Source organism: Fistularia commersonii, chromosome 18, assembly GCF_037954325.1.
Source record: "Fistularia commersonii isolate RoL2024-O1a breed Wild chromosome 18, RoL_Fcom_v1.0, whole genome shotgun sequence".
Taxonomy (NCBI): Eukaryota; Metazoa; Chordata; class Actinopteri; order Syngnathiformes; family Fistulariidae; genus Fistularia; species Fistularia commersonii.
This window is the reverse complement of record NC_141301.1, coordinates 4084880-4111394: the sequence shown is the minus strand read 5'-3', so window position 1 is coordinate 4111394 and position 26515 is coordinate 4084880. Positions and strand designations below refer to the sequence as shown.

Genomic DNA, 26515 nt, shown 5'->3' with positions numbered 1-26515 from the left:
CTGTCTTGAGAGCAGGAAGCAGGCGGAAGAACAAATAGAGGTGGTGGTATGACCCGGAAAGGAGCGGAATAAAGTTTTTCCACGGCAAGACAGAATACATGAGTGTAAATGAGAGGAACCCGAGTGGAACGGTGAGGCTACAGGGACTGGAGATAAAGAAGCTGGAGGATTTCAAGTACCGAGGGTCAACAGACCAGAGCAACGGAGAGAGTGTGGAGAAGAGGAGAAACATGTGCAAGATGGTTGGAACATGTGGAGAAAAGCGTCAGGAGTGATGTGTGATAAGAGTATCAGCCAGAATGAAAGGAAAGATGTAGAAGGGGAGAGAGACCAGGGATTCTATCCGGTTTAGAGACCGTGGCAGATGTGGAGCATGGATAGGATCAGGAAGGAGATGTTCTGGAGATAAAGTCAGAATGAGATGATTTCTTGTTGATATCTTCTTGTTCTGGCAGCTGGAGTTGAGTTTCTTCACTTGAAACCCTTTTTCCCCTCATCCGAAAGGCTCCATCGGTTCCTCTGAGTCTAACCCTAAACGGAAACTCTCCGTTAGAAGCGAAGAGGCCTCTCGTGGGGGGGGTGAAACGTCTCCACGAGACGAAATTCAAGTCCAGTTGCCGCGACAAGAGGATTTCAACAAGAATTCGCCATGACCTAGATGACTAAGATCCTCCACAGTCAGAATTAGACGCTTTGGGCATGGACAGAAGAAGACCAAAGACAAGATTTATAGACAAAGTGAAAGAGGACACAAAGTTATTTGGGTTGAGAGAATAGAATGCAGAGGAGAGGGTTAGATATTCGGCTGTGGCGATGTGGCGACCCCTGAAGGGAACAGCGGAAAGGAAAAGCAGAACAAGAAGAAGTGTCTTAGTGTCCATGTGTTCCATTGCTTTCTGGACAAGGTCAACCTTGGAAAACAAAGTCTTCAATCTTGTCGGGTTGAAAACCTGGTTCAGCAAACAAATATAGCAAAAATCATGTTTGTTGTTTTCCCTCTTCACTGGTAAAGATATATGACAAACAAAGGGAAAGCATACAAGTCTCTCTATCTCTTGCTGGATGTATGACAGGTCATTCTTTCAGAGGATTTCCTCCCATTTTCTGTTTTTGTGGCGGCAGAAAAGTGTCTAACACCAAAATGTCTGTCGGTGCAGGGAGCGTTGACAGCGACCGCCGACGAGGGCGATGTCGTTTTTCGCACTTCAGGACGAATCATTACAGGAGAAAGTGATCCTGAAATATCGCTCATTCCTAGAGTTAAGCTGCGGTGACAGCGCTTTTCTTCACACGTGCACCGTCGTGATGATGGGAATCTCACTCGGCCGCGTGACTTATCTTACAGATCATTGCAAATACTCTTTCAGACACAGAAAATAGGACCCTCGTCTTCCAGACTGAAGTTTTACGCAGCGACATTACCCTGCACAATATTGTCGTCCTTGGTTACGGTCTCCCGCACCAGACACTCTCTAAGCTGATGAGAAGTTACTCCCAGGAATGGGGATTAGGATGACAAGTCCCCCATCTGTTTCTGAGAGCAATTAAGAAACAGCTCAAAATTCTCTCCAACACTCCTTAATTGAATCATCGATGTGGAGAAAATATTCGCTGCAGTCTCGGGCGTCCCCATCGCTTGAATCGGCTCGTCGTCATGACTGGATGCTGCGTGTTGTGGACTGAGACTGGTGTGATCCATCCAGTGGACAACCTGACCAGATGACCACCTCGTTTGGTTCCTCTCGATATAGAGGAGCAGCAGCAGCTCTACTCTCGAGCCCCTCCTGGATGACAGAGCTTCTCGCTCTAAGGGAGAACCCTGCTGGGAAAACTTATTTCGCCCACCTTTGTCCGTAAGGGTTCTTTCGGCCCCTACCAACAGCTCGTGACCCTAGGTGAGGGTGGGAATGTAGCCTATTTATCTCCTGTTCCATTCTGTCTTCACTTGTGAAGAAGACTCAGAGGTACTTGGACTCCTCCATTTGGAGCAGGATCTCATCCCAAATTTGTAGTGGGCGCTCAACATTTTCCCAACTGAGGAGTGCACGTTCTGCCCTAGGAGATCACGGTTGGATGAAGGTAACACGGTCGCATCATCGGTAAAATCCTATTCTGAGGCCACCAAAAGGGATCTCTTCAAAACCCTGGCTGCTCCTGCAAACTGTCCACAAAGGGTACCATGGCAGAATCCGGGACGAATCAGATTGTCTCCAAGCTCCGATACCGGTTGTCTTCGGACTGAATGGCCCATTTAAGGGGGTCCGGAAGCCTATACTCCCGGGGCCTCGCCAACAGGGACAGGGTCAAATGCCTTCTCCAAGTCTACAAGGCACATGTAGACTGACTGCACCTTCCAGGACCCTGCTGGGACCGTAGACCCGGTCCACTGTCCCAGGACCAAGGACGAAAACCACTCTGCTCCTCCTGAATCCCTGGCTAAGCTATCAGTTGGACCCTTTTCTCCAAGACCCCTGAATGAACCCTGTATTCGGGGAGGGGGGGCACGCTCTTCAAACTCCCTATTTGATACATTTATTATTTATTATCATGTTACGAGTGAAGGCATATTTTATTTACAAGGCCTGAAAGTGTTTACTGGACGGGTTTTGTCTTTTTATTTCTAAATTCAAACAGGTCCGCAAGATGTAATTGGGCGGTCCTTATTATAAAACCGCAATATCTTGCCCTTGCTTTTCCATGAATCTCAACTGGGTCTGTTTTCCCTATAAAAAAAAAAAGTAGCCACGTCAGTATCCTTGGTGATGAAAACACCAGCCACCAACTTTCTTTTTTACTTTCTTTTTTCCTACTCATACAAAAATCCAGCTGAGCAAGCTAGAGCACGATCACATCTTTCACTTATATATTAGAGAAAAGTCTCTTCTTCTTTTCTTCTCCCCTCCCCTTTAATTTGCCTCTCTACTTGCGACGTAAAATAGGACAAATCTGTTTTGTTTATCCGGAGAGAGGGGATTTCTGGGGATTTGCTTCAGCTGACAGCAGACTCGGCTCAAGGCAGAACAGAGGCCTGGCCTGTGTCACCCCCCGGAGTAACTGCAGGAGATTCGGTTAGACATTATCTGGCACCCTTACAGACCTAAAGGCCAAGTGCAGACCTGATAAGTACAAAGCCTGCCTTCTCTCTTCCTCTCAGGGAGCCCTCGTATCTGCTTTCACCCTCCGCCTATCGTTGCAACCAAAAAGAGGTCCGAGTTGGGTCGGTCTTGCGTCTACGCCTTCCTGGTCTCACATAAGCCCCCCCCCCCGCCGGGTTCCGAGGTTCACGCTCGAGTCACTGCAAGCTTTTATTTACATTAACCGACGGTGAAATGAAATTTTCCGTTTCAGGAGCACGTGACGCTCACGGGATTTTTGTTTATTTATTTTCACACTCGACTCGGTCCCGAACCGCTTTCCGAGCCTCGTCGTACTTTGACCCACGGAGGTGGCTAATACGGTGCCCGATGAGCCGGGGTTCCGTCTGTTGGAAGCCAAGCGATGAAAACAAACATTCGCGCCGATGCGTGCGGAGCCTCTCCTGACGGACGATTGGTCGGATTCAGATTCAGCCAAGCAGAACGCGAGGCTACGGCTGGAAGAGCCAATCATGTGCCAATAGTTGTATCTGCCTGATAGTGCATGCCACTGCAAAATGTGATTTTCTTTTTTTTTTTTTTTTTTGTAATATTACTTAATGTTGCAGTGGTTTTGGTTTGTAAACTTCTGAAAGTAAAATAACTAAAATTTTAATCCTTTTTTTCATTTTTTTCAAATGGGGGGGGGGGATTTATAGTCAAGGATAATAATTTCTTAAATGTACACATGTGACATGATTAGGCACTTGAACTGTTAGACAAATGCAATTTTTTTGTAATATTACTCGATCTTGCAGTAGTTGTGGTTTGTAAACTTCTGAAAATTAAATAAGTAAAATTTTAATCCTTTTTTTCAAATTTGTGGGGTTATTTATAGTCAAGGATAATCATTTCTGAAACGTACACATGTGACATAATAAGGCACTTGAACTATTCGATAAATGCAATTTTATTTGGTTTTGGTTTGTAAACTTCTGAAAATGAAATAAGTAAAATTTAAGTCTTTTTTTTCATTTTTTTTTTAAATTTGGGGGTTTATTTATAGTCAAGGATAATCATTTCTGAAATGTACACGTGACATGATTGGGCACTTGAACTGTAAGACAATGCAATTTTTTTGCCGTCTCAAGTAAACAAAGTGTTACAAAAACTATTAAAGCTTCTTACATGAGTTTGTTGAATATTGTAAAATAGAGGTGTTTTGGAAAGAATCCGCCTGCTCATCGGACGGCTACCGATCCCATTTTCAATATGTCGTGCGTGTTTTTCCGCAGGAGTGTGGTGGTGCCCGTGAAGAAGACTTCCCTGGGAAACCTGGCGGTTAACACCATAGGAGGCTGCGGCGGCGCCTCTGCAGGGCCGCCGGCCGGCAGCGGCGCCCCCAACGTCTTCGCCGCCGCTTCCGTGACCCCCAAAAGCACGATCAACACCATGGGTATGCACAGATAATCACCCAGCTTGATTTTAAAGCGGGCCACAATGGCAATTTACACCCTTCAATTTGAGGTAGTTTTTATTTTTCTTGACGTTCCAAGAATACAAAACAAAAGGGTTTCTCCTCTGCTGGGTCATGTGATCATGGACGCCAGTGCAGGGATTCCTTATCGCCACCAGATGGCCCCCTTTACCTTCCGGTCGGTATGCCTCGTTCCCTTTTAGCCACCGGGAGTCTGCCGTGACCATATCGGACAATGCCCTTTGAAATTTAACCGAGATGTAAAAAAATTTAATCCCTTTAAAAGGCGCTTAACCAAATGGTTTGTGTTTCGGTTTCCCCCCCGCCGGTCCCGACCTCTCGGATCTTGCGGTTCGAGCGTCTGAAATGAACCACTTAGCTCCAAGAAGCCGTTAGGAGAGCTCCGAACACCTCCTTAATGTCCAACGTTTAGGGGGGAAAAAAAAAAAACTGCTTCTTTTCCGAGTCCCACTGCTGGAACGCCGGCGATGTTCGTGAGTAAAATGCACTTTCACCTGAAACCCCAAGGCTTCCACCCAGATCCCATGATCTCACTCCCTCCAACGCCGCCCCCCAGGGGTTCACCATCTCACAAGGACGCGGACAGAATCCCGTTATCCTCAACCGTCCGGCTACTTCTCGAATTAACGTCCCGAAAAACATCTCGCTTTGACTTTAATGCAAAGATTGAGGTGCAATAAGTTGGAAAAAAAAAAATATATATATATTTTTTCTATCCATAGAATTAAGACGGCGCTCCGTCTCCATTGTCTCGGCTAAGAAAACACTTCCACATGTTACTTCTGGCACCGACCCAGAGGCCGAGGCTCAGGTGGAATTAGATTTAACCCAAGATGTGATACGCTTTTGCCGTGTTTTCATTGTCCGGCTGTTGAAAGTCACGCCGGGCCGTTTGCGCCTCGATAAGAATCCCTTGTTTTTAATTTTCTTGAAATGATTGCGGAGCGCGTGGCGCCAAAATGTATCCGCACAACAGGTTTTATGTCGTTTTCACTCATCGCCACGTTCTTATTGCACTCGTATCCGTCGCATTTCGTACAGGAGCCGCCGACTCAGCCGCCGCCGCCACTTCCTCCGCCTCCTCCAGTTTCGTCAATGGAGCCACCAGTAAGAACCTGCCGGCGGTGCAGACCGTGGCACCGATGCCAGAAGACACGGCGGTGAACATGAGGTACAAATGTCGTCCTCTCACGCGGCCCTTCTTTCTCAAGAACCAGCAGAGCTGTATCATTATCAGCCTACAGAGTAATCCAATACTCTTACGACGAGTAATGTAATCTACACATCTTGTGTCTCTTTGTTTTCTCAAAAAAAAAACGCTTTATTTTCATACCATATTTTTCGATCGTCGTAGAGAATTTTTTTGACGTCTTCTTCTCCCGCAGGCCCGTCTGAGTTTTTTTTTTTTTTTTTTTCTATAAACCAAAACGTTGAACTTCGCCGAACCCTTCCCCGCGTTTCACGCATCTCCGTGTGTCGTGTGACCTTGACTCAACAACCCCCTGCAGCTCTCTAATAGTTTGTGACATCCTGCCGTCGTCTGGCGCTCGCTCTGTCTCTCTTTCTCTCTCGCTCGCCGGATCCTCCTTCGCTTCTGTTGCCTTCTCTCCAGGAGAAACAGGGGAGCGGTTGCCATGGCAGCAGTAACTGACATCACTTAGTGTAACTGTGAAGTCAATAATAGCACGATCCCGCGGTGGAGTCTGGTCCTGCCCGACTGTGTGGGGGAAAAAAAAAAAAAAACAGAAGAAAAACACACACTAGCCAAAAAAAAATCATCCCGGTGAAGATGAGTTATAAATTAGCAGATTAAGTTTTTTTTTTTTTTTTTTTTTTTTTTTTTGGGGTTGTTTCCCCTTTTCTTTTCAATAACGCGGCTCTCCCTGACAGGGTCACAGGGTCAGGATATAATAAGCGCTGCAGTCTGTATTTTTGAATTTTATTTTTTGCAACACGTTTTAGCTGCCAAGGCAAGCAGGCACTGAGGCGCTCAGATAACGTCAGCGTGCACGGAGCGCGCCGCAGATGAGAAACTTCCCACAGCGCCGCCGAGTGACAGCGAGGCCTTGTAACACCCGTCCACCAGCAACGCTAACAATCTGTTCGAGACTCACTTTCAGCGCGTTAAAGGCTTTTATCGACATAAAATCTCTTTATGTAGATGTTCGGGGGGGGAGGAAGCAACTTCTCTCCCAGGTTGCATGTTTGTGTTTACATCTGCTGCATTTGTCTTCTATCAATTATCTAATGTGTTTTCATGTTGTTTTTTTTTTTTTTTGTTATTTTATGACAGCATCACCTCGAAGCTGGAGAGGGCCCTGGAGAAAGTGGCCCCTCTTCTGAGGGAGATATTCGTGGACTTTGCTCCCTTTCTGTCGCGCACCCTGCTGGGCAGTCACGGGCAAGAGCTGCTCATAGAAGGTACGTGCACCTTCTCAAGATTCGCCGCTCACTTGATCGTCATTAAATCAGTCGTAGTGTTTTTAGCACGCAGTCACGCTAAATGCGGCTAAGCCAAAACTTTTCCATTTTTCAGAGTCAACCAGTTTTAATAAAATTAGCTTATATTGCCGGCAAGCCGTCTCTGCCTAAAATTGCTCTTTCCGTCGCCAGAAATATTTCTTCATGCATGAGTTTTTTTGTTTTTTTTTTTTTAAATAAAATTGCAGCTGTATTAAAGATTGTATTTTTTTTTTTGAGAACAAACTGCAGATGGTAATTTTCCTCTACGCCGATTCCCATCTCGGGCACATTGTAAAAGCGATTCATTTTATCGTCCTCGCGCTTTTACCCATTTGCAGAATTTAAACAAAATCGGCGTATTTTTCCCCGCGTGCATCGAATTCATTAAACATCAATGCGGGGGTTTGAACAAAAATGCCGTAACGCGTTAAGCTGGGTGACGACAACATTACCCCGGTGCATTTATTGTAATATTTTAGCAGCCTGGTCGCAAAAGGTGTGTCTGGTGAAACCTCGGCTGCTCTCCAATCTTGTCGTATTAGCCCGAGGGTGTGTGAAGGCTCCCAGTGCCTTTAACCGCCCCACACACTCCCAGCCCTGAGCGCTACTTATGGGTGGAGGGGTGGAGTGGACTGCATCCTTTGCCAGATCGTTCCCCAGGCTTGTTTTTTGGCCTTTTTTCCACTCTTGGCCATTATGGGTGTGTGTGTGTGTGTGTGCAGACAGAATGTGTGTGTGTGTGGCCCCTCCGCCTCTTGAAATGAAAGATTTTTTTAGGGGAAAAAAAAGCTAAATGATATATATCCCTGACTTTTCTTTCTGGCCAAAGACTGCTTTTAGCAGTAATCTAAACCGATATTAGCTTCGGCGGTCTGCGCTGTGAATGACAGCAGGCCCCAAGAACGCGCCACTATGACTTTATTAAAACAGTTTGCTGAAAGATATTTGTCCCATTTCCTCTGCCATAAACCATTCGTTTACTTTACCCTTAAACGCCTAAATATAACTATGGACGCTAATATGGCACTAATTCAATTTAAATACTCGGAGCAATGGGGTTTGGATATTTTGGTTTCATTTATATTGAAATCCGGATTTTTTGATATATTATTGTTAATATTATTACTGGTAATTGAGTTTCAGAAAGCAAATAATGCTATTTGAGTTTTAGAAAAAAAAATCTGAAATTAGATTTCTTTTTCTAAAACTCCAATAGTAAAAGGAGGATAAATCGAGATTGCAAGACTAAATAAAACTCCCTGTAAACAATGTTTAACAGGAAGTACAGTTTACTCATCATACATTTGTCTTACTTGCTATTTGAGTGTTTCAACTATTTATTGTCTAAAACTCAAATGGCAAAATAATAAAATATCAAGATGGCAAAATTAAATGAAATGTTCTGTAAACTATTGCTTGCAGGAAGCAAAGTCACACATCATATACGTGTCATTCTTGCAAAATGAGTTTTAAGAAAATACTAATTCAATTTGAATGTTCAAATAGCAAACTCAAATAGCAAAAAAAATCAGATACAACATTAATTAAACTTTCTCTAAACCAGTGTTTGCAGGAAGTACACGTATGTATTGCTATTTGATTTTAAGACAAAAAAAATGGCGTGTTCACATTTTTTTTTCTAAAACTCGAACAGCAAAAACATCCACATTGCAACATTGAATGAAGCTTCCTGTAGCATTGTTGCAGGAAGTAAAGCTAAATATCATAAAAGTGCCATACTTGCAATTTGAGTTTTTAAAAACAATGTTTTTTGCCATAAGTGTGAGATTTTTTTTCTAAAACTCTAACAAAAAAAATGCAGATCGCAACACTGAATAAAAGTTTTTGTAAACCAGTGTTTGCAGGAAGTACAGTTACGAATCTTACGCATGTCCTACATGCTATTTTCATTTTCAGAAAAAAAAACAAAAATTTTCAGTTTCTAAAACTCAAATAGCACAAAAAATAAAAAAAATCAGATTGTAACATTAAATGAAACTGTTGTTTGCTGGAATTGCAGTTACTTATCATACGCATGTCATACTAGCTATTCCTGTTGAAAAAAATATTTATTTTTTTGTTATTTGAACGTTTTTTTTTCTTAAACTCAAACAGCTAAAAAAAAAAAAAAAAAAAAAAAAAGATTGCTACCGTAAATGAATCCACCTGTACCATTGTTACAGGAAGTAAAGCTTTACTGTACATCATAAAAGTGCCATACTTGCAATTTGAGTTTTTAAAACAAATGTTTGTTGCAAAGAAAAAGATTTTAAAAAACCTTGAGATTTTTTTTTTCTTTAACTCAAATAGTGAAAAAAAAAAATGCAGATAGCAACATTAAATGAAACTCTCTGTAAACCATTGTTTGCAGAAATTAAAGTTACGCATCATATGCATGTCATACTTGCTATTCCTGTTTAAAAAACATGCATATTTTTGTTATTTGAGTGTTTTTTTTTCTAAAACTCAAACAGCTAAAAAAAAAAAAAAAAGTTGCAAAAAAAAACTGTAAGCCATTGTTAGCAGGAAGTAAAGTTACACATCGTGCACGTGTCTTAAGTCGTTCACGTAGATCCCCCGGGGGGGTTAAATAAGAATGAAAGTCCGATAGCACCGCCTTGACAAGTGCGAATATTTCCGTTTCCCCCCTTTTCGCTGGGAATCCGTCAGCGGGCCGACCCCGGAGCTGACAACCGGGGTGCAGGGGTGAGAGCGAACCCTTCCCGCCCCGTCCCCCCCCATCACAAACAAGGTCACAGATGAGACAAGCGCGGGGGCGAGCCGGACGCGCTCCACCTTCAACCTGTCACACCAGAGCGGGCGCAATTTAAATATTTTCCCCCTCGTCAAGTCTTTAAGCGCTAAGGGATGTTTTCCAAAATGCTCGGACCCCCTCCCGCCCTCTCTCCTTTACCAGGCGCACAGTTGAAATACTGTGCTGCGGTGCAAAGGCGCTCCATTTACCAGTAATTACGAGCCATCCATCACCCTCTAGATTGCCAGGGGTCAAGCCCCCCCCGGTGCCCCCGTCGCCTCGCCCTTTTTCCCTCGCAACCCCCGGCAGACATGTGGTCACTGCGGCAATTATGTCGGAGTGCACCCTGAGTTTTTTACGCCAGGAGTCGGCGAGGCGAGGGCCCGCGTCTCCAAAACACTGCCGCTGTTGTGACGCCCGCCGCCTGCTTCCCGCTGTCCCCTACGTGGCCCGGGGTCCGCCGTCGAGTCGACCCCCCACCCCCACCCCCCTTCCACAATGCCACATTCACCCGTGCCTTAACCCTCCACGGCCTGTTTACGGGAAAGGGACTGGCAGCGCCGTGTTTAAATCGAATGTATTTAGTTTGTCTACCAGCATGAGGCCGGGGTCAGCCGGGCCACCTGACTCCCCGTGTCAGGCCCGACTGACTTATGGCTCGGCGTGTCACCGCTATAACAAGAGGTCGGGGCTGCGGCGCTCCGTGCACGGAGGAAGGGTTACATCCTTTCCGGGTTTTTTCCTCGGCTGTGTAAAAACGACCGCGGTAGAAGCGGAGATCCGCGATTATTTCTCCATCTGTTTCATTCTTTCCGGTGTTTATATCTTGGACGGAGAGTCAAGGTTGAGAAGATGGCGTTGAGATGTAGATAGCAGGTAATTCCTGGAAAAAAAAACCAAAAAAAAAACAACAAATTCCATCGGAGCCCTTTATTTGTCGCACCATTAAAAACGTATTAAACGCAATTACCGTAGTTTTCCGGAGTAATGCTTTCTGAATGGCGCCGGGCCATTTTTTTTTAACAATATGTTAGCTATTAAAATAGCCTGACTGACATCCCAAGCTATCCTGAGAAACACAGAGCAACCTGTGAATGAGTCGACAGTTACTTTTCTCTGCTTTTTTTAACGACCCCGCGCTTTTTCGGAGGTTTCGTCGCCGCCGCCATTGTTTCTGCAAATGAGATTTTCACACCTGCCCGTGTTTAATTAGAGCATTGTCTGCGAAAATGGAAATGAGGGAAGAAGCCGCGAACGTTCTGCAGGTTTCTCGTGTTTGCGGGTGCACATAGGCACGGGTGACACACACACACACACACACACACACACACACTTGCATCTGTTATGTTGGGTTTACAATATGCTTAAGTGTAAATTTGAATCAAAAGCTAACAAGTTGCTTGTCATCCTATCAAAACATTGCCAAGAAAAATCTGCAAATCCAAACTACACTATGATACTATATTTTACTAATTTTTTAAAACGTATTTTAATCAATATGTTTGTGTGTGTGTGTGCGTCTCTGTGTGTGTGTGTAAATCTGATTACCCACTGTTTGTCTCTGCAGGTCTGGTGTGCATGAAGTCAAGCACCTCGGTGGTTGAACTTGTTATGCTGCTTTGTTCCCAAGTGAGTGTTTTGCTTCTTTATCTCTTTTCAAACCTTTATTTTCTTGCCTCTAATTTTCCTCCCACAATCTGAATTTTTTATTTATTTATTTGTTTGTTTGTTTGTTTGTTTGTTTATTTATATATTTATATTGTTTATTTATTTATTTATTTATTTTTTATCACTCTTGCGCTTTTTATCAGTAAGTGTTTTCTCCCGCATCTTGAAAATCCGATTAAATAAATCGCCCTGGTCCGTTCTTAACGCGCCTCTTGTTATTTCAAAAGGTTTCACGTTTTTTTTAAGTTTCAAGGGCACCGTGTTTGATCGTCGTGTTATTTCGGGTACATATTTTTTCCCCGAGTGAAACCAACCAGTCGAGCTGCTCGGTCCAGGAACGGTTCTCACGGCGCCGAGGTATTCCCAAGCCCTCCTTCGGAGAACCGGGACTCAAACTCGTGCAACAGCGCACGGTGACTGATTACCTCCGAGCTGACCCTCGGAGCCTCTTGTTAAGCTCTTGTTTTAGAGAAGGTCGGAGCCCCGATGTAGCAGTTTGAACAGGAGATATTTAACATACCTTCTGTCAGCCCATCAGTCTTGCGTCGGGAGCCCCATAAGGAAGCCATTACTTGGTGCCTCTCTGCGGATCCAGACTGAAAGGCCGAGAAGGAGGCTGGGTTTCGCCGTTACGAGAGCGTCTGAGAGTCCAGAGCCGGGGAGACCGGCCCGACCCTCCGTTATATAAATGTCAGATCGCAGGGGTTTTCCTTCTGAAAAGAAAAAAAAAAATTCTCGCATGGACGCGGGAGTCCGCGTTGAGTTATCGTCGTGCTTTTGAAAGTTTTCTACGGGCTCCCCTCTCGCCTCCTTCTCCCTCTGTTGGGTATCTGTGGGAAGTTGTGTTTTTTTTTTTTTTTCTTCCCCCCGTCTTTGTGGATTTATTGCAGATGAGGGGCATCAGCATGCTGTTAAGGGTCTGAGTCCGCCCTCCTCCACCTCCCGACTCAGCTTTACGCAGATAGCATTACTGCAGCGCCGAAGATTCCTGCCATTAGGGGCTCTGGGGATGAAATCCAGGCGAAGATATCGATCAAACGGCGGGGGGCCTTGAAGCTTGACCGTGTAGACCGTCGTCCTTCGACAACCTCGCGGACGGGGTCGGCCCTCGCCGCGTGAAGCCGCCGCTAACGTCTTTAGCCGTGCTATTAGAAAATGCTCACGGTTCGGGTCAAACAAAGCTGGAAGGGGTTTTTAAAACAGGCCGCCGAGGTTCCAATGACGCGACCGTGCAACGCCAGCATCAATGCATCCGTCCGACGGTAATGTTTCGAGACAGCCGGGAGGGCAGTCCGCTGACCTTTAGTCCCTCCCTGTTTTGTGACCTGTCAGATTTATGAATAGATTATCGCTAATGATGTGCCTTTTCGTATTTATGCATGCTAATCGTAGCGATCATCGCGTTCCGCACGCCGCCGCCTTAGACGCCGGGTGTCTGCGCTCGAAAACCTGGCCGGCTGAATGAAAAGGTCAAGCAGCTCTGTTTCTTCTAACAGCTTAAACATACAGGGGGGGATCGAGAGCGGAGCCACGGAGATTTAGTGATGGAAGGCCTCCAGATGTGGAGCGTATAGCGGAGCAGATAAAAGCGCTGGCTCCCGCGCACTGACAGGTCGGATTCAAACACCGCAAATACTTAGTGCCCTGCTGAATTTCAGCGAGATGAAACAGGGAGGAGGGGGGAGAAAAAATCTTCTCAAGGCCAGCGAGCTTTTTCTTCGGGATGGGAGTTGTGGGATTTGAGAAAAAAATAAAAAATAAAAGCGACTGTTTTTTCATTAATGGAAAAATCATACTGAGATTTGGTTAACCAGCAGGCAGGCTGGGGAAGCACAGCATCACCCAACTGACCTGCCACCACTGAATTCTGTGTGCGTGTTATCTAGATTGATAGGTAGATAGATGTTGATAAAGTGTACTTATATACGTGTTTGTGTTATTCATTCATTATTTATGCCAGGGGTTTCAGACTCATGGCCCGCGGGCCAATTGCGGCCCTCTGAACAATATTTTGTGGCCCCCCCCTGCCTGAAATCAAATATTTGTGCGGACCGTGTTTTTTTTCTCAAATGCATCTGGGGGCTTTATACAGTGGGTTTAGAAAAAAAAATTGGGAGAGAAAAAAAAAGAAAAAAAAAATTTGTGATGTATTTTTTGCCTAAAAATTTGAAAACGCAATGATTTTTTTTTTTTATGAAAAAAATCTGGATTCACAATGTTAAAACAATCTTTTCTTTTCTTATTTCTATAAAAAACAAAACGCCATAGCAAAAAAAAAAAAATGGGCAAAAAAAAAAAAGATTAGATTAAGAGATTTATTACCCGGAATAGCCACCATTAGCCTTGTAAACATTAAACCTCCTCTTATACATGCTACCAATTAATTTTCTAATAAATTCTAGTGGCAATTTTTTTCTGTGACAACATTTTCTCTTTTAACTCAACAATATTTTTAGGGTGTAATTTCATCAATTATTTTTTGATATTCATTTTAATATTGATTTGTCATGTATTTTTTTATAGGAACAGTTCATTACACATAAAGATTTGTATAATTTACCTGTTTACCTCCTTTACACCAAAACATTTGGACTTTGAAATTTGAACACCACAAAAATGATAGCAAAAACAGGCAAGGAAACAATGAAAAAGTAACTTTGTAATCTATTTATTTGTTTCAAAATTTAAAAACAAAATGATTTTTTGATGAAAAAAAATTTTAGATGACATTTTTAATACGATCTGTTCTTTTTTTTCTATAAAAAAACACAAAAACTATAGAAAAAAAAATGGCCAAAATTAAAAAGATTGATTTAAAAACCAGAATAGCCTTGTAACATTATACCTCCTCTTATACATGCTACCAATCAATTTTCTAAGAAATTCAAGTGGCAAAGTTTCTCACAGTGACAAGATTTTCTATTTGAACAATATTTTTACAATTCTTTTTTTAATATTCATTTTTAGTATTAATTTGTCATGTATTTTTTAGAGGAACAGTTCATTTCATATAAAGATTTTTACCTGTTTACCTCAACACTAAGACAAAGGAAAAATTTTGGACTTAGTGTTACTTTTAGGTAATGATTTTACTGTTTCTGCCCCCTTGACATCAAATCAGGCCGTATGTGACCCCGGGACCAAAATGACTTGGACACACCCGATACATACCTTTGTTTTTGCGCTCAGGTTCACGGGGATACCGGAGCCTAGTCCAGCTCTCATTGGCCGAAAGGCGGGATTCGCCAGTTGTTCCCAGCGCCACATTTAGAGACATACAACCATTTGCATGTCCTATAGAGACATTAAACCATTAACGTGACATAACAATAAAAAAATCATTCACTCTCTGATTCATATGCCGTATAGCGAGAAACAACCATTCATCCTTTCATTCACGCACCCTATAGTCAAAACCAGTCACTCGTTCATTCTTGTCATATCGAGAGAAACAACTCACACGTCTGAATGACAACGTATGGGTAGAAATATAAATATATGAACAACATTGATGCACATTTACTAATTTCTTTATTTTTAACTCCTTTCCAGACCCTCGTGTTAGTAATATCTTACATACGTGCAGGAGGTGTGCGTAGATAACACTGGTTTCTTCCACAGATGTTTACATTTTTGTCCTTATTCCCCAGATAAGCCTGCAGCATCTCCTCCGACTGCAGCGTTCCCCAGAGCACATCTTTTTTATTTAAACCGCTAAGCAAATAATTTAGTTTTAGACTCCGGCGTTGTGTCATTCTTCAGGTTCAGTCAGTCAATCTCACAAATGTTGTTTTGCGTAGTTTAGAGGCTCGGAAGATTTTACATCATGCATCCAGGGGAGGGGACATATTATAACAATGCAATTAAATACTGGAATTGCAGTCAAACGCCAATTCATTTTAGATTAAAATGTGACGGGTTGCAGACTCCCATGAATCCATGTTAAACGTCAGTGGACAATAACATTGATAATATCATAGGCGCTACCAATGAAACTGAGGTCTGGTCAGTGGACAGAACTGGACTTCTGGAATCGCGGCAGATATCTTAAGCCTATTTTTCTTTCAATGAGAAGCATTTAAAGCAAACTTTTTCCTGCGAGGGCCAAATAACTTTTCCCTTCTCTGACGGGGGGCCGGGCCAGTTTGTAACAAAAAGTGTGACGATTGCAGAGGTGCCTAAACGTAAATATTTATTGTTTTCCAGAAAGCAACACATAACCAAATATTAACCCTTTCTTGGATCTCGACAGGCAAAAAAAAAAAAACAAAAGGACAGAAAATAAATAATAACATTATACATTATTAATGAATAATGTCTTTGTCTCATCTCTTGACAGATGAAACAAACAGTCTTTTCTTTGAATTTAACAAAAACTTAATCATTTGTCCAATGCAGGTTAAATACCCTGCATTCTGAATCTATTTTTCTCTTACCTAATATTTTCGCCATTATTCCGTGTTATTTGACAGGGGTGTGTCCAGGATTTATTTATTTATTTTATTTTATTTATTTATTTTTTTTTTGAGGGAAGGGTGTCAGATAAGGCACAGACTGTCGAAAGGTGGAATAGAAGGTTATGCTCTATGGATGTACAAGTAAGGATTATGTGGCCAGAATGAAAAAACGCATCTCTGGTGTTGTTCAAGGGCCAGAAAAAATGTGGAGGCGGGCCGTCTGCGGCCCTCGGGCCGTAGTTTGGGGACCACTGATTTAAAAATTTTACTTTTTAAATCTTGGCAAAAAAAAAAAAAAAAAAAAAAAAAAAAAAAAGGTAGCCCCACCTCCCCCCACCGCCACCGGGACCTCGTTGCTCTGGTAACAAAGATAAGAAAAAAAAAAAAAAAAAAAAACTGCTGTTGACAACTCTACTTCAGACAAGACACCGAATTTGACAAGGTCGTCCTGTTCCTCCACCGAGCCGCTGCCAATTCCCCGTCGTCGCCGAGGTGTGACACCCGCTTTTCTTTTCCGTATTTATTTTTATCACGTGGGACGTGGACCCCCCCGGTCAGGAAGACGTGCTCCGTGCTCGGTCCCCCCGCCCCTCCGTCCTCCTCCTCATCCTCCCTCCCCACCGTCCAAATCGGGAACAGCTTATTCCAGGCGGATACCGTAGACCGAGGAAGGGGGTCAGAGGGAACATTTGGAGACCAGATGCTCAGCAGTTTGTCAGCGCCGTCTCTCCCCCCCCCTTCCCGATTCAGCGCATCGCGGGGTCAGGCCGCGTGCTCGCGCGCGAACCCTCGCGTGTCAGCCGTGACGACTGTGACCGAAAAAAAGACAAACCCATTCATGATAACGTCGGTGTCAGTGCCGCGCACGACAAACGCCTCCTTACCTCGTGCACACATTGAAGCAGAACAACCGGCGCGGTTTGTTTACAACCATTTTCAGGGACGCGGAGTCATAAAAAAGAGGCTTAAAACCCCTCTTTTTTGCCTCTTTTTTTTTAACCCCCCTCTTTCATTTGCACCTCAACCGGGACGCAGGAGAGACGAATTTTTCCCACAATGAGAGGCGCGCTCTCGGACTGCTTTTTAATCATTTCCAGAGCGTGTTGTGAGACGGGGAACGCTGGCAGCCGAGCCCCGGGGTTGGGATCCCTTCCAGGCGCGCACGCCGCTGAGCTCGGCGGGGCCCGCGCCGTAATCTGTCACTGTAAGGGACAGCGGAAATGGCTGTATTTAAGTGAGAGGATACAGTTTCATCCCACAATTACATCTCTCCTGTGTTTACAGATCGGTTCACAAAAGAGGGGGGAGGGGAAAAAAAAATGGTAGCGCATATGGTTGCAGCTTTTGTCTTCTGAAAGAGGAACCGAAAGCTTTCTATACCTGCTTGAATTACAAAGTAACAATCAAAACGCCTGTTAAACACATAACCGCGTTATACCAGACACGCCATTTTCGGGGATCGTCTTATTTTTAAACCGACAACCCTAACACCGTACTTTGTGAACACGTAAAGGACGCCTGTTTTTAATTTTTTTTTTTTTTTTTAATTCACAGGAGTGGCAGAACTCCATCCAGAAGAACGCCGGCCTGGCCTTTATCGAGCTCATCAACGAAGGAAGGTAAAAATCGACGTCTGGGCTTTTTTCGTCCATGCATCTGCAGATCGGTAGATGTAGCCTAAACCAGGCGCCTCCGACCGATCAGCGAAAACCTTTTCATGCATTGAACTGGCCCGAGGTCCAAAAAAGGTTGGGGACTCAGCGCCAAATCACAGTGGCGGCCGGATGTAAACAAGAGTCATAATACTGACGCGCCTTTGCACCTGTATCTCAATCTTTCACTTCCACGATCGCTTTCCTTTCCTTTCCTCTCCCTTCGGTTCCCCAGTCGTGGCCAGACTTTAGGTCTGCCGTTGCGCAGATCAGCGTCGGCTCAGCCCCCGCGGCCCATCTGCTGACCCATCTGGCTTGGCCTCCTCTTTTTTTTTTTTTTTTTTGGTCGTTGGCTCCCAGAACACGGTCTCCAGCCAGTCGGGCCACACGGCGCTGTCCAGGGTGCTGCCGTCGGATGTGTAACCCCCCCGCCCTCCTCCTCCGGTCCTCCCGTCTTTCCCAAGTCTCTGCGCACCTGCTCAACTTAATTAGAAGGATCCAGAATTAACCGCGGTCTGTTGCGTCCGTTCGCGCGACAAGTCCGAGATGGACGCCGTGCGCCTGACGGCGAGGCAGCGAAAGCGGGAGGGCAAATCGAAACCGGCCTCCGACGCGAAGCTGTTCGGAATCGGACGATCTTTTTCTTTATTCCCGGGTTTTTACCCAGAAAGTAAATCTAGACAGTTGCCCACGAATGAATTATTCCAAAAATCATCATTTTCTTATCATAGAATAGGTTAGAATAGAATTTGATTTTAATCATCTCACAATGGGGGAAATGTAAATTTGCCCAGATGAAAATGTACAATGCAGAAGAGGTGGTATTGTAAGTTAAAAACAGAAAGTAAAAAAAAAAATTTTTGATTTTTTTTTTTTTTTTTTGGCTTAATTGACTCCTTATTCAACATTTGGCTGTTTGTGTTTCCGGAAAAACGACTTTGAGAGAGTTAACATGATAGATAATACAAATAATATGTTTTTATTCGAGTCCGTAAGAGAAGCGGTTAAAGAAAAATTAAAGCAGCTATTAGACGGAAGATTTGTAACATTCAAGGCTATCCTAGAAAGTTAATTATTGGAAATGCTTAAGGGTGTGTGTTTATTTTTCCAGTGATAGTAACATTACTAGGGATCCAGCGGTGGTCGGGAGGCTTTTTCTTACTGAACGCGCGAACGTCCGTCTATTAATGAGCGCTTGTCAACGGTAAAAGGGCCAATCGCGGCTGATGAATGCATCCTCGGGGTTATTGCCTCTCCCCTGGACGGGAGGAAAATCACAGTCTGTATCGAGCACCGGAGAGGAACAGCGGATGCGGTAATTAAAACAAAAGCCAGCCTAATGGCGTGTAAAATGGCGTGCAATCTGCACAGGAAGGGCGGCGTGATTTCAATGATTAAAGATGGAGGGAACGCGGCCGGCGTCGCGGTCGCCGTTCCATCCCCCTGTCACTGACCTGCAAGTCTGCAGCGTAACACGGATAAATGAGCCTATTTACCCCGCTGCTCTTTCTACTAACATAATATTGCAAACTAGATTCCCCCCCTCCCCCCCCCCCGGCGCTCCCTCAGAACGTCCTGTCTCACACGTTTGAATATCGCAGGTTGCTCTGCCACGCCATGAAGGACCACATCGTCCGCGTCGCCAACGAGGCCGAGTTCATCCTGAACAGACAGCGAGCAGAAGACGTCCACAAACATGCGGAATTCGAGGTACGGAACCCCCGAGTCCCCGAATGTAGTGAATCTCGTTTACGTGGAAAAACACACTTACAGTCTTTGCATTGGAGTCCAGTCTACAAGGCTTTAAACACACTCTTACCTCACTGATTTGTCTATAAGTTACATTTACGTGACATTTCTATATTTATCCAGCTATTCACGCTCCCATTCGGATATCATATTATCACATTTAGCCATTTACCCTCTTATCTGGGCATCAGGAGGTCTTTCCTACCTGAGGCTATCAGACTTTTTAATTCCTCTCCCTTCAGCGGCAGGGAATCTCAAAATCTTTGTACTTAAGACCTTAAAACACTTTATAGCCTTGACTTTGACACTTTATAGTTTTATTTGTATTTCTTATTCTCCCTCTTTTTTTTTTACAATTTCCTACTATTATTTATTATTGTTATGTTTTACTTGAAACTCTGGCACAACAATTTCCTTCGGGATAAATAAAGTTGTTTTTATTCTTATTCTTACATAGACCATAAATTCCTCACATCTGGGCTATTTATCCCCACGGCATATTTTTCTATTGTTATTTTTCCATTTTCCTTGAAAGATATCTTAGAAAAACATGCTTATTCTATTCCATTCGCCATAACTTTTTTCCACTGGTACACTGGATAACTTTGTATTGATATCTAATGTAATTAAGACAACTGCTAATACTCATTTATACTCCCTGCAATGGAAATTGATTTTTTTTTCTTGCTAATGAACTCCAAATAAATCCTTTTAGCACGAACCGGACACGTGCGCTCCACGCGCTCACTAACCGTGTCCTCCCGAGGATTAATTCCACACAACTACAATCCTTATAGAGGAACATGTAGTAATTACTGGTAGCAAAGGGAAATGCCGGCAATATTAATTTCGGATTTTGGTACGAGCTTTTCCCGACCAGGGGCCGTCTCCTCAGCCCGCCCACGTGAAACCAATCCCATTTCAGACAACCGTTTTATTTGCGTGCTAATAATGCTTTTATTTTCCTTTTAAGTCGCCCTCTGGTCACAAGTATGTTCCCGTGGTTGAATAGTTGAATATTTCAGCCTCATTTTTGCACAGTGGTTTATGCAATTGGTTTGACACCAGAAGGCTAATTTTATAATCCCTTAACAATGTCAACATTTCCCTCGGTTTTTTTATTGAGGACGCATTTTTATCAATGTGAGCGGCCTTCTGCCTCGAACGACGGGGGAAGAAAGAGAACGCAAGCGGGAAGTCAGTAATAGATTCAGTTACATGGAAATTACCAACATGATACAATATTAATATTCAATAAAGAATATAATTTTCAACAAGACAACCCAGGGATGAAGGAGAACTGCAGTTGAAAAAAAAAAAAAAAGAAAAACACAGACAACAGTGATGTACGCAGTGATATATATTGTGTCATGCATTTTGACACAATAATAATAATAATAATGATAATGATAATAATAATAATAGCGGTAATAATGATGTTAATTGTGATGACAATAATGATAATAGTGAAGCTAAGGGTGATAATAATGATAATAATAATGATAATAATAATAATAATAATAATAATAATAATAGTAACTACCACAATAACAGTACTCATAATAACAAAAGTTTTAATGCAGTTATGATAATAATACCAATAACAACAACATTCATTTATTCCTTTTTTCCATCATGTTCTGCAATCAGGCTATCCTGATAGGAGGGGTTCATCTTTGACCACCTGCTATTCAATCACTTGGCTATAGAGACATACAACTATTTACGCTCTCATTCACGCGTCTGGACAGTTTATGGTCTCCAATTATCCTGCTGCATGTTGTTGGACTGCGGGAGGAAACTGGAGAATCCGTAAGAAATCCACGGAGAACATGCAGAGGCGCAATTTCGGAATTGAACCAATAACCTTCTTGCTGTGAGGACGAAAGCGCCAATCACTCCACGGTGCACAACATAAATAATAAGAATAGTGTCCAAAACAGTAGAAGCCTCTCGGATTGGGGTCGAAGCAAAAAATGCATAATTTTAATGATCTGAACCTTATTTTTTGTGAAGAAAATACTGAATGGTATATACCAGGGGCCAATTGTGGCCCTCGGAACAATATTTTGTGGCCCCCTGCCTGAAATCAAATCTTTATGTTTTTTCTCACATGCATCTGGGGGTTTTATACAGTGGCTTTCAAAAACGGGCAAGGAAACGATGAAAAAGTAACTTCGTAATCTATTTTTTGCTTCAAATTTTGAAAACAAAAAGATTTTTGATGAAAAAATTTCTAGATGACATTGTTAAAACGATATTTTTTTTCTTATTTCTAGAAAAAACACAAAAACAATAGCAAAAGCAGGCAAGGAAACAATGAAAAAGTAACTTTGTAATCTATTTTTTGCTTCAAAATTTGAAAACAAAATGGTTTTTGATGAAAAAACGTCTAGCTGACATTGTTAAAACGATCTTTTCTTATTTCTATAAAAAAAAAAAAAAAACTATAGCAAAAACAGGCAGGGAAACAATGAAAAAGTAACTTTGTAACCTATTTTTTGCTTCAAAATTTGAAAACAAAATGATTTTTTGATACAAAAAAACATTTAGTTGACCTTGTCAAAACAATCTTTTCTTTTCTTATTTCTATACCAACCACAAAAACGATAGAAAAAAATGGGCAAAATTAAAAAGATTGATTTAATAACCAGAATAGCCTTGTAAACCTCATACCTCCTCTTATACATGCTACCAATCAATTTTCTAATAAATTCTAGTTGTAAATTTTCCCACAGTGACAAGATTTTCTATTTGAACAATATTTTTACAATTCTTTTTTAAATATTAATTTTTGATATTAATATGTCATGTATTTTTTTTAGAGGAACAGTCCATTTCATATAAAGATTTTTACCCATTTACCTCCTTAACACTAAAACAAAGAAAATATTTGGACTTAGTGTTACTTCTAGCTAATGATTTTACTGATCCGGCTCCCTTTACATCAAATTTATGTGGCTCTTGGACCAAAATGAGTTTGACACCCCTGCTGTATAGTGCTGTACATTGCATTAATATTCTTTGTTTTGTTTTTTTTTTATCTCGATGGGAAAAAAAAAAAATGGGATAGATATAGCTATAAATGTATCAGGCCGCCGTGAAATATTTGGTTGTGTGTGCGCGCACACACGTGTGCATACAGTCTGTCACGCAAGCGTATGCACACATGTTTGTGTGTGTGTGTGTGTGTGTGTACTCTTATTACCGCCACCTCAGTTAGCGGCTTGTACAGGTGAGGAGTGATGAGTTTCTTATCTGGGAAAAGCAGCCATCCTCAAACAGCCGCTTGATATACCGTTCTTGAGGATCCTTGACCCGCTAGATAAACTGGAAGAGACGGCTAGATATGCAATGTCAGGAGAAGAGGGGGGGATGTGTACCTGGCCCCATCCGTTCTGTCTGCCAACTCCAGACAGCTTACACTTTTCATCTCGCTCTGACGTTACTTTATTACCCACTCCCCCAAGATTGAAGATTCGGGACGCAGATAAGACATTTTTACAATTAAGTCGGTGTCATGGCAAAGCGTCACACGGCCCTAAAGTGATAAATAACATTTGATGTTTGTCACGGCGCGGCGTCGTAACGCGAGGTGACAAGTCGAGATTGAGTTATCCGCCTTATGAAGAATATGTTGAAGTACACTATCTGACAGAATTCAAATTTAATGCAGGAAATTCAATTAACTTCCAGCTTCTGTTAGTAAATTAGATTTTGAATATTAGCTCGAGTTCCCCCGGGGTGGCTTGGTAACGTGATCTTATTGAAGCAGCAAAGATCGGGTCTGTATAGATTACCTTTAGCCACCTGCAACTCTCTTACGGTTTTCACCCGCGCAGACGACTCTTGGAGGGGTTTGATCGAAAACTAAATCTAAATCTCGTATTTCGTCCACCCCATGTATATTTCTTTTTTTTTTTCTTACATAATAAAAATAATCCAAAAGGTAGTAGTTTTTTTTAATTTTTTTTATGATTATTATTTATTTTATTTTTTTATGTGGAATGTATTTTGACATAATAAATCAAGTACTTTCACTATGTTTTTCATTTAGAGGTCTATCTATCGCATTGCTTCATATCATTCGCGTAAACGCCCATTTTCTTTTATGCTATTCCACGATCATTTAATGTTTTTCTTACATAATAAAAATAATCCAAAACCAAGTAGTAGTATGTTTTTCTTTTTTATTTTTTTATTTTATTTTTTTTATGTGGAATGTATTTTGACATAATAAATCAAGTACTTTCACCATGTTTTTCATTTAAAGGCCTTTTTATCGCATTGCTTCATATCATTCACGTAAACGCCCATCCTCTTTTATGCCAAGCCACTATCATTTGCATCGAATCATAGGTATTTTGAATTATAGCTCCATAAATCCAACAAAGAAACGTCGGTTTAGAGAACGTTTACGTTCCGGATCGACGAAGGTGGAAAAAAAACTATCGTCGCCCTTTGACGGCGAGGTTTCTTTCTTTGTTGGTCTTGACACTCTGAAAGTGGCCGCGGCTCTATTAAAGTATTCTGCCCTCGCAATCCTCTGCAAGCTAGCGGGGAGCCTCATCTGTCCGCAGTTAGGGAATGGACTGCCTTCATGTGCTCGCCGATGATTTACTACTCTCCTCTGAGGGAGCAGAAATATATCTCTCAGCTGTCTACTAATATCTTTATGCGCTCAAGTGTGTTGAATGAAGCCGTAACATTATTCAGCGTGACAAATGCTCCATTAGAGGATGTATATTATCCAGACTTTATTCAAGTAAAATATTCTCAAATGCTATTACTGCAATGTCAGACATCACTTTCAGTGTTAATGCACTAAAAGCTATAAATATGTAATGAGTGTTTTTTTTTTTTTTTTTTTTTTTGCAATTAGTCCAACTGCGCCCATTACGCCGCCGAGAGAAAAGAAGAAGAGAAGATGTGCGACCACCTGATCAGCGCCGCCAAACACCGAGATCACGTGACGGCCAACCAGCTAAAGCAGAAAATTGTCAACATCCTCACCAACAAGCACGGCGCCTGGGGGACCCTCGCCCAGAGGTAAGACCCCCCCCCTCCCCACGCTTCCCTCCCTGAAGGCCGGAGTCGGACTACCGTCGCCGCGGCGCTCCGGTCCGCCCGCAGTCACAGAACTCTGCCGTGATGGGATTGGACCGCCGGTTAATGCCATTTTCCCAGAACCCCCGCGGGGTCAGCGGTCGGGTCAGCAAACACAATTACAGCGCGGAGCGGCTCCATCCCCCCGGGAGGGCGGCTGATTGGCGGCTCGTCCGACAGTTCGGGGTGGATGGAGGGGGCTGTTTGCCGTGTTGTCCGGCCATTCATTGACCCTCTCAGTAACACAGACCAGCACCTGGTGGTAGTTGCAACCTCCCCCGTGGGCCCTGTTAAAATAACCGCCGGCTCTTTTTGCCGCCGCCTCCCACCTCTCGCGTTCGTCCACATGGCCCCGCAAAAAACAGTTCAGAGAGGAAAGATCAAGAGCCGGCAACGCGAATAAATGTGTTATAACACAGCCCGTACCGGAGCCAGGGGTGAGGGGGCCGGATATCCGACCGTTATTATTGTTTGTCGTCCGCCAAGGCAACAGACGTAATGGTATAACCGAGAGGAACCTGCGTTGAGGTTTTTCTCCGGTTCACTCCAGTCTGTTTCCGATGTGAAATCCAAATACTTCAGTTAATCACGCTCCGCGCCGCATCCTGACAAAGAGCAGACGGGCAAATGAAAACAGCCTCTGCTGATTTTCCAAGTTCGTTTTTTTTTTTGGACTCGCTGAAACGGTAGCTTTTTTTTTTTGACCTACAAATATATCTCCACGCATGGTATAGTACAGTTTTTCGTCATTACGCGCGCCTCATTCCTTCGGAAACCCACGTCCGCAGACGTCTCCGAAAATCTGGCTCACCTAATTTGCTTTTTACGGCTGTATTTTACGTCGACGTTCAAAGGTTTTCACGCGCTCGATACGGCAGACCTCACCTACCGCTACATATGGTTTGCTTTTATCCCATGGAATTATCGAAACAGTTCTTATGACGGGCCCCTTGTATTTTTCATTATTTTATTACTTATCATCCATTATTTACATTAAACAATGGATTGTGATTCAGTCTGCTGTTCCCCATTCACGCATAGCATAGCAATGCAAAAAAAAAGGCGCATTTCGACCGAACTGACGCGTTGTGTATTTAAATAAACGAGTCATTAGCTGAATGCAAAGTTGTTATTCCTCACGCGGATGCAAACTCGCGCGGAGAAAATGACGGTAGAATAGATTTTTCATAACCCTAAGGAAAGGGTAGTGGAGGCAAAATCTATCGCTTTGAATTCCGGACACTCATTCAAATATTTATGGACCCCCGTCCCCCACAGACGTGCAGCATTTGCATTGAAACAAAAGGTTATTGGCCATGACTGCATTGTAAATGGCACCGTGAAACTTCCAACAAATTCAGATTTAATGGTGACCCGCCGGTGAAGAAAAATGATGCAATATGCTCATGAGCTCAAGGCAGCGTTGCAGTTCAGCAGCTTAGTCTTATTCAATGCTACATTAACTTTCCCATTTATGCTGGTCTTGTAAAATATAAGGCCCTCGAGCAAATTTTTAAGGTGCCTGTGTGTACGCGCGTGCGCGCTCGTGCACACGCACGGGCCGTGAGACGCATTTTCATTTGCGCTGTTTGTTTTCACCCTTACGCACAGAAATCGCTTTCGCCTCTCGTTCTGCGATTTCGGCTCGGAGCCTCGCCAGTGGACGTTTATCACCGGCGTCGGATACATTATAAACAAAAACCTGTCTTCGGCTGGCGAGAGGCGGAAAATATTGTGTGTTAATTTGTTTTTTTTTTTTTTTGTTTTTTTTTTTTTTTACATTTTTGTTTTCTAGCACACACACACACCCGCGTGTGCTGGAGATTTTCGGCCGTGCAGGTTATCCTCCAAGGATAACGTGCTTTTCCTTTTTTTTTTTTTTTTTTTTCCAAGGCATTTGACTAAATATGACAACGACACGCGGCCAGGTGGTAATCGGTGCCGAGCTTGAAAACAACGGCCGTGCGATCTGACGGAGGAATAAGCCGATCAGACCCTATAGTGGCGCGTTAGATCACACTCCATGCTTGCTCGATGATGAATGTCCCCCTGTATAGACTCGGCATAGGAAAATCAATACTCCTCAAATTGAA

The 26515-nt window shown here is 43.0% G+C and overlaps 1 protein-coding gene across 1 annotated transcript in view; it reads left to right on the top strand.

Moving 5' to 3' along the window:
- Positions 1–26515, top strand: part of nbeab (neurobeachin b) — a 141054-nt gene that overhangs the window by 15330 nt on the left and 99209 nt on the right. Inside the window, exons 6-12 of the mRNA XM_086164077.1 lie at positions 4370–4530; positions 5614–5743; positions 6866–6999; positions 11358–11419; positions 17470–17534; positions 19169–19277; positions 24199–24365. Of these exons, the coding sequence (XP_086020203.1) occupies positions 4370–4530; positions 5614–5743; positions 6866–6999; positions 11358–11419; positions 17470–17534; positions 19169–19277; positions 24199–24365 (828 nt within the window). The remainder of the gene's footprint in view (positions 1–4369; positions 4531–5613; positions 5744–6865; positions 7000–11357; positions 11420–17469; positions 17535–19168; positions 19278–24198; positions 24366–26515) is intronic.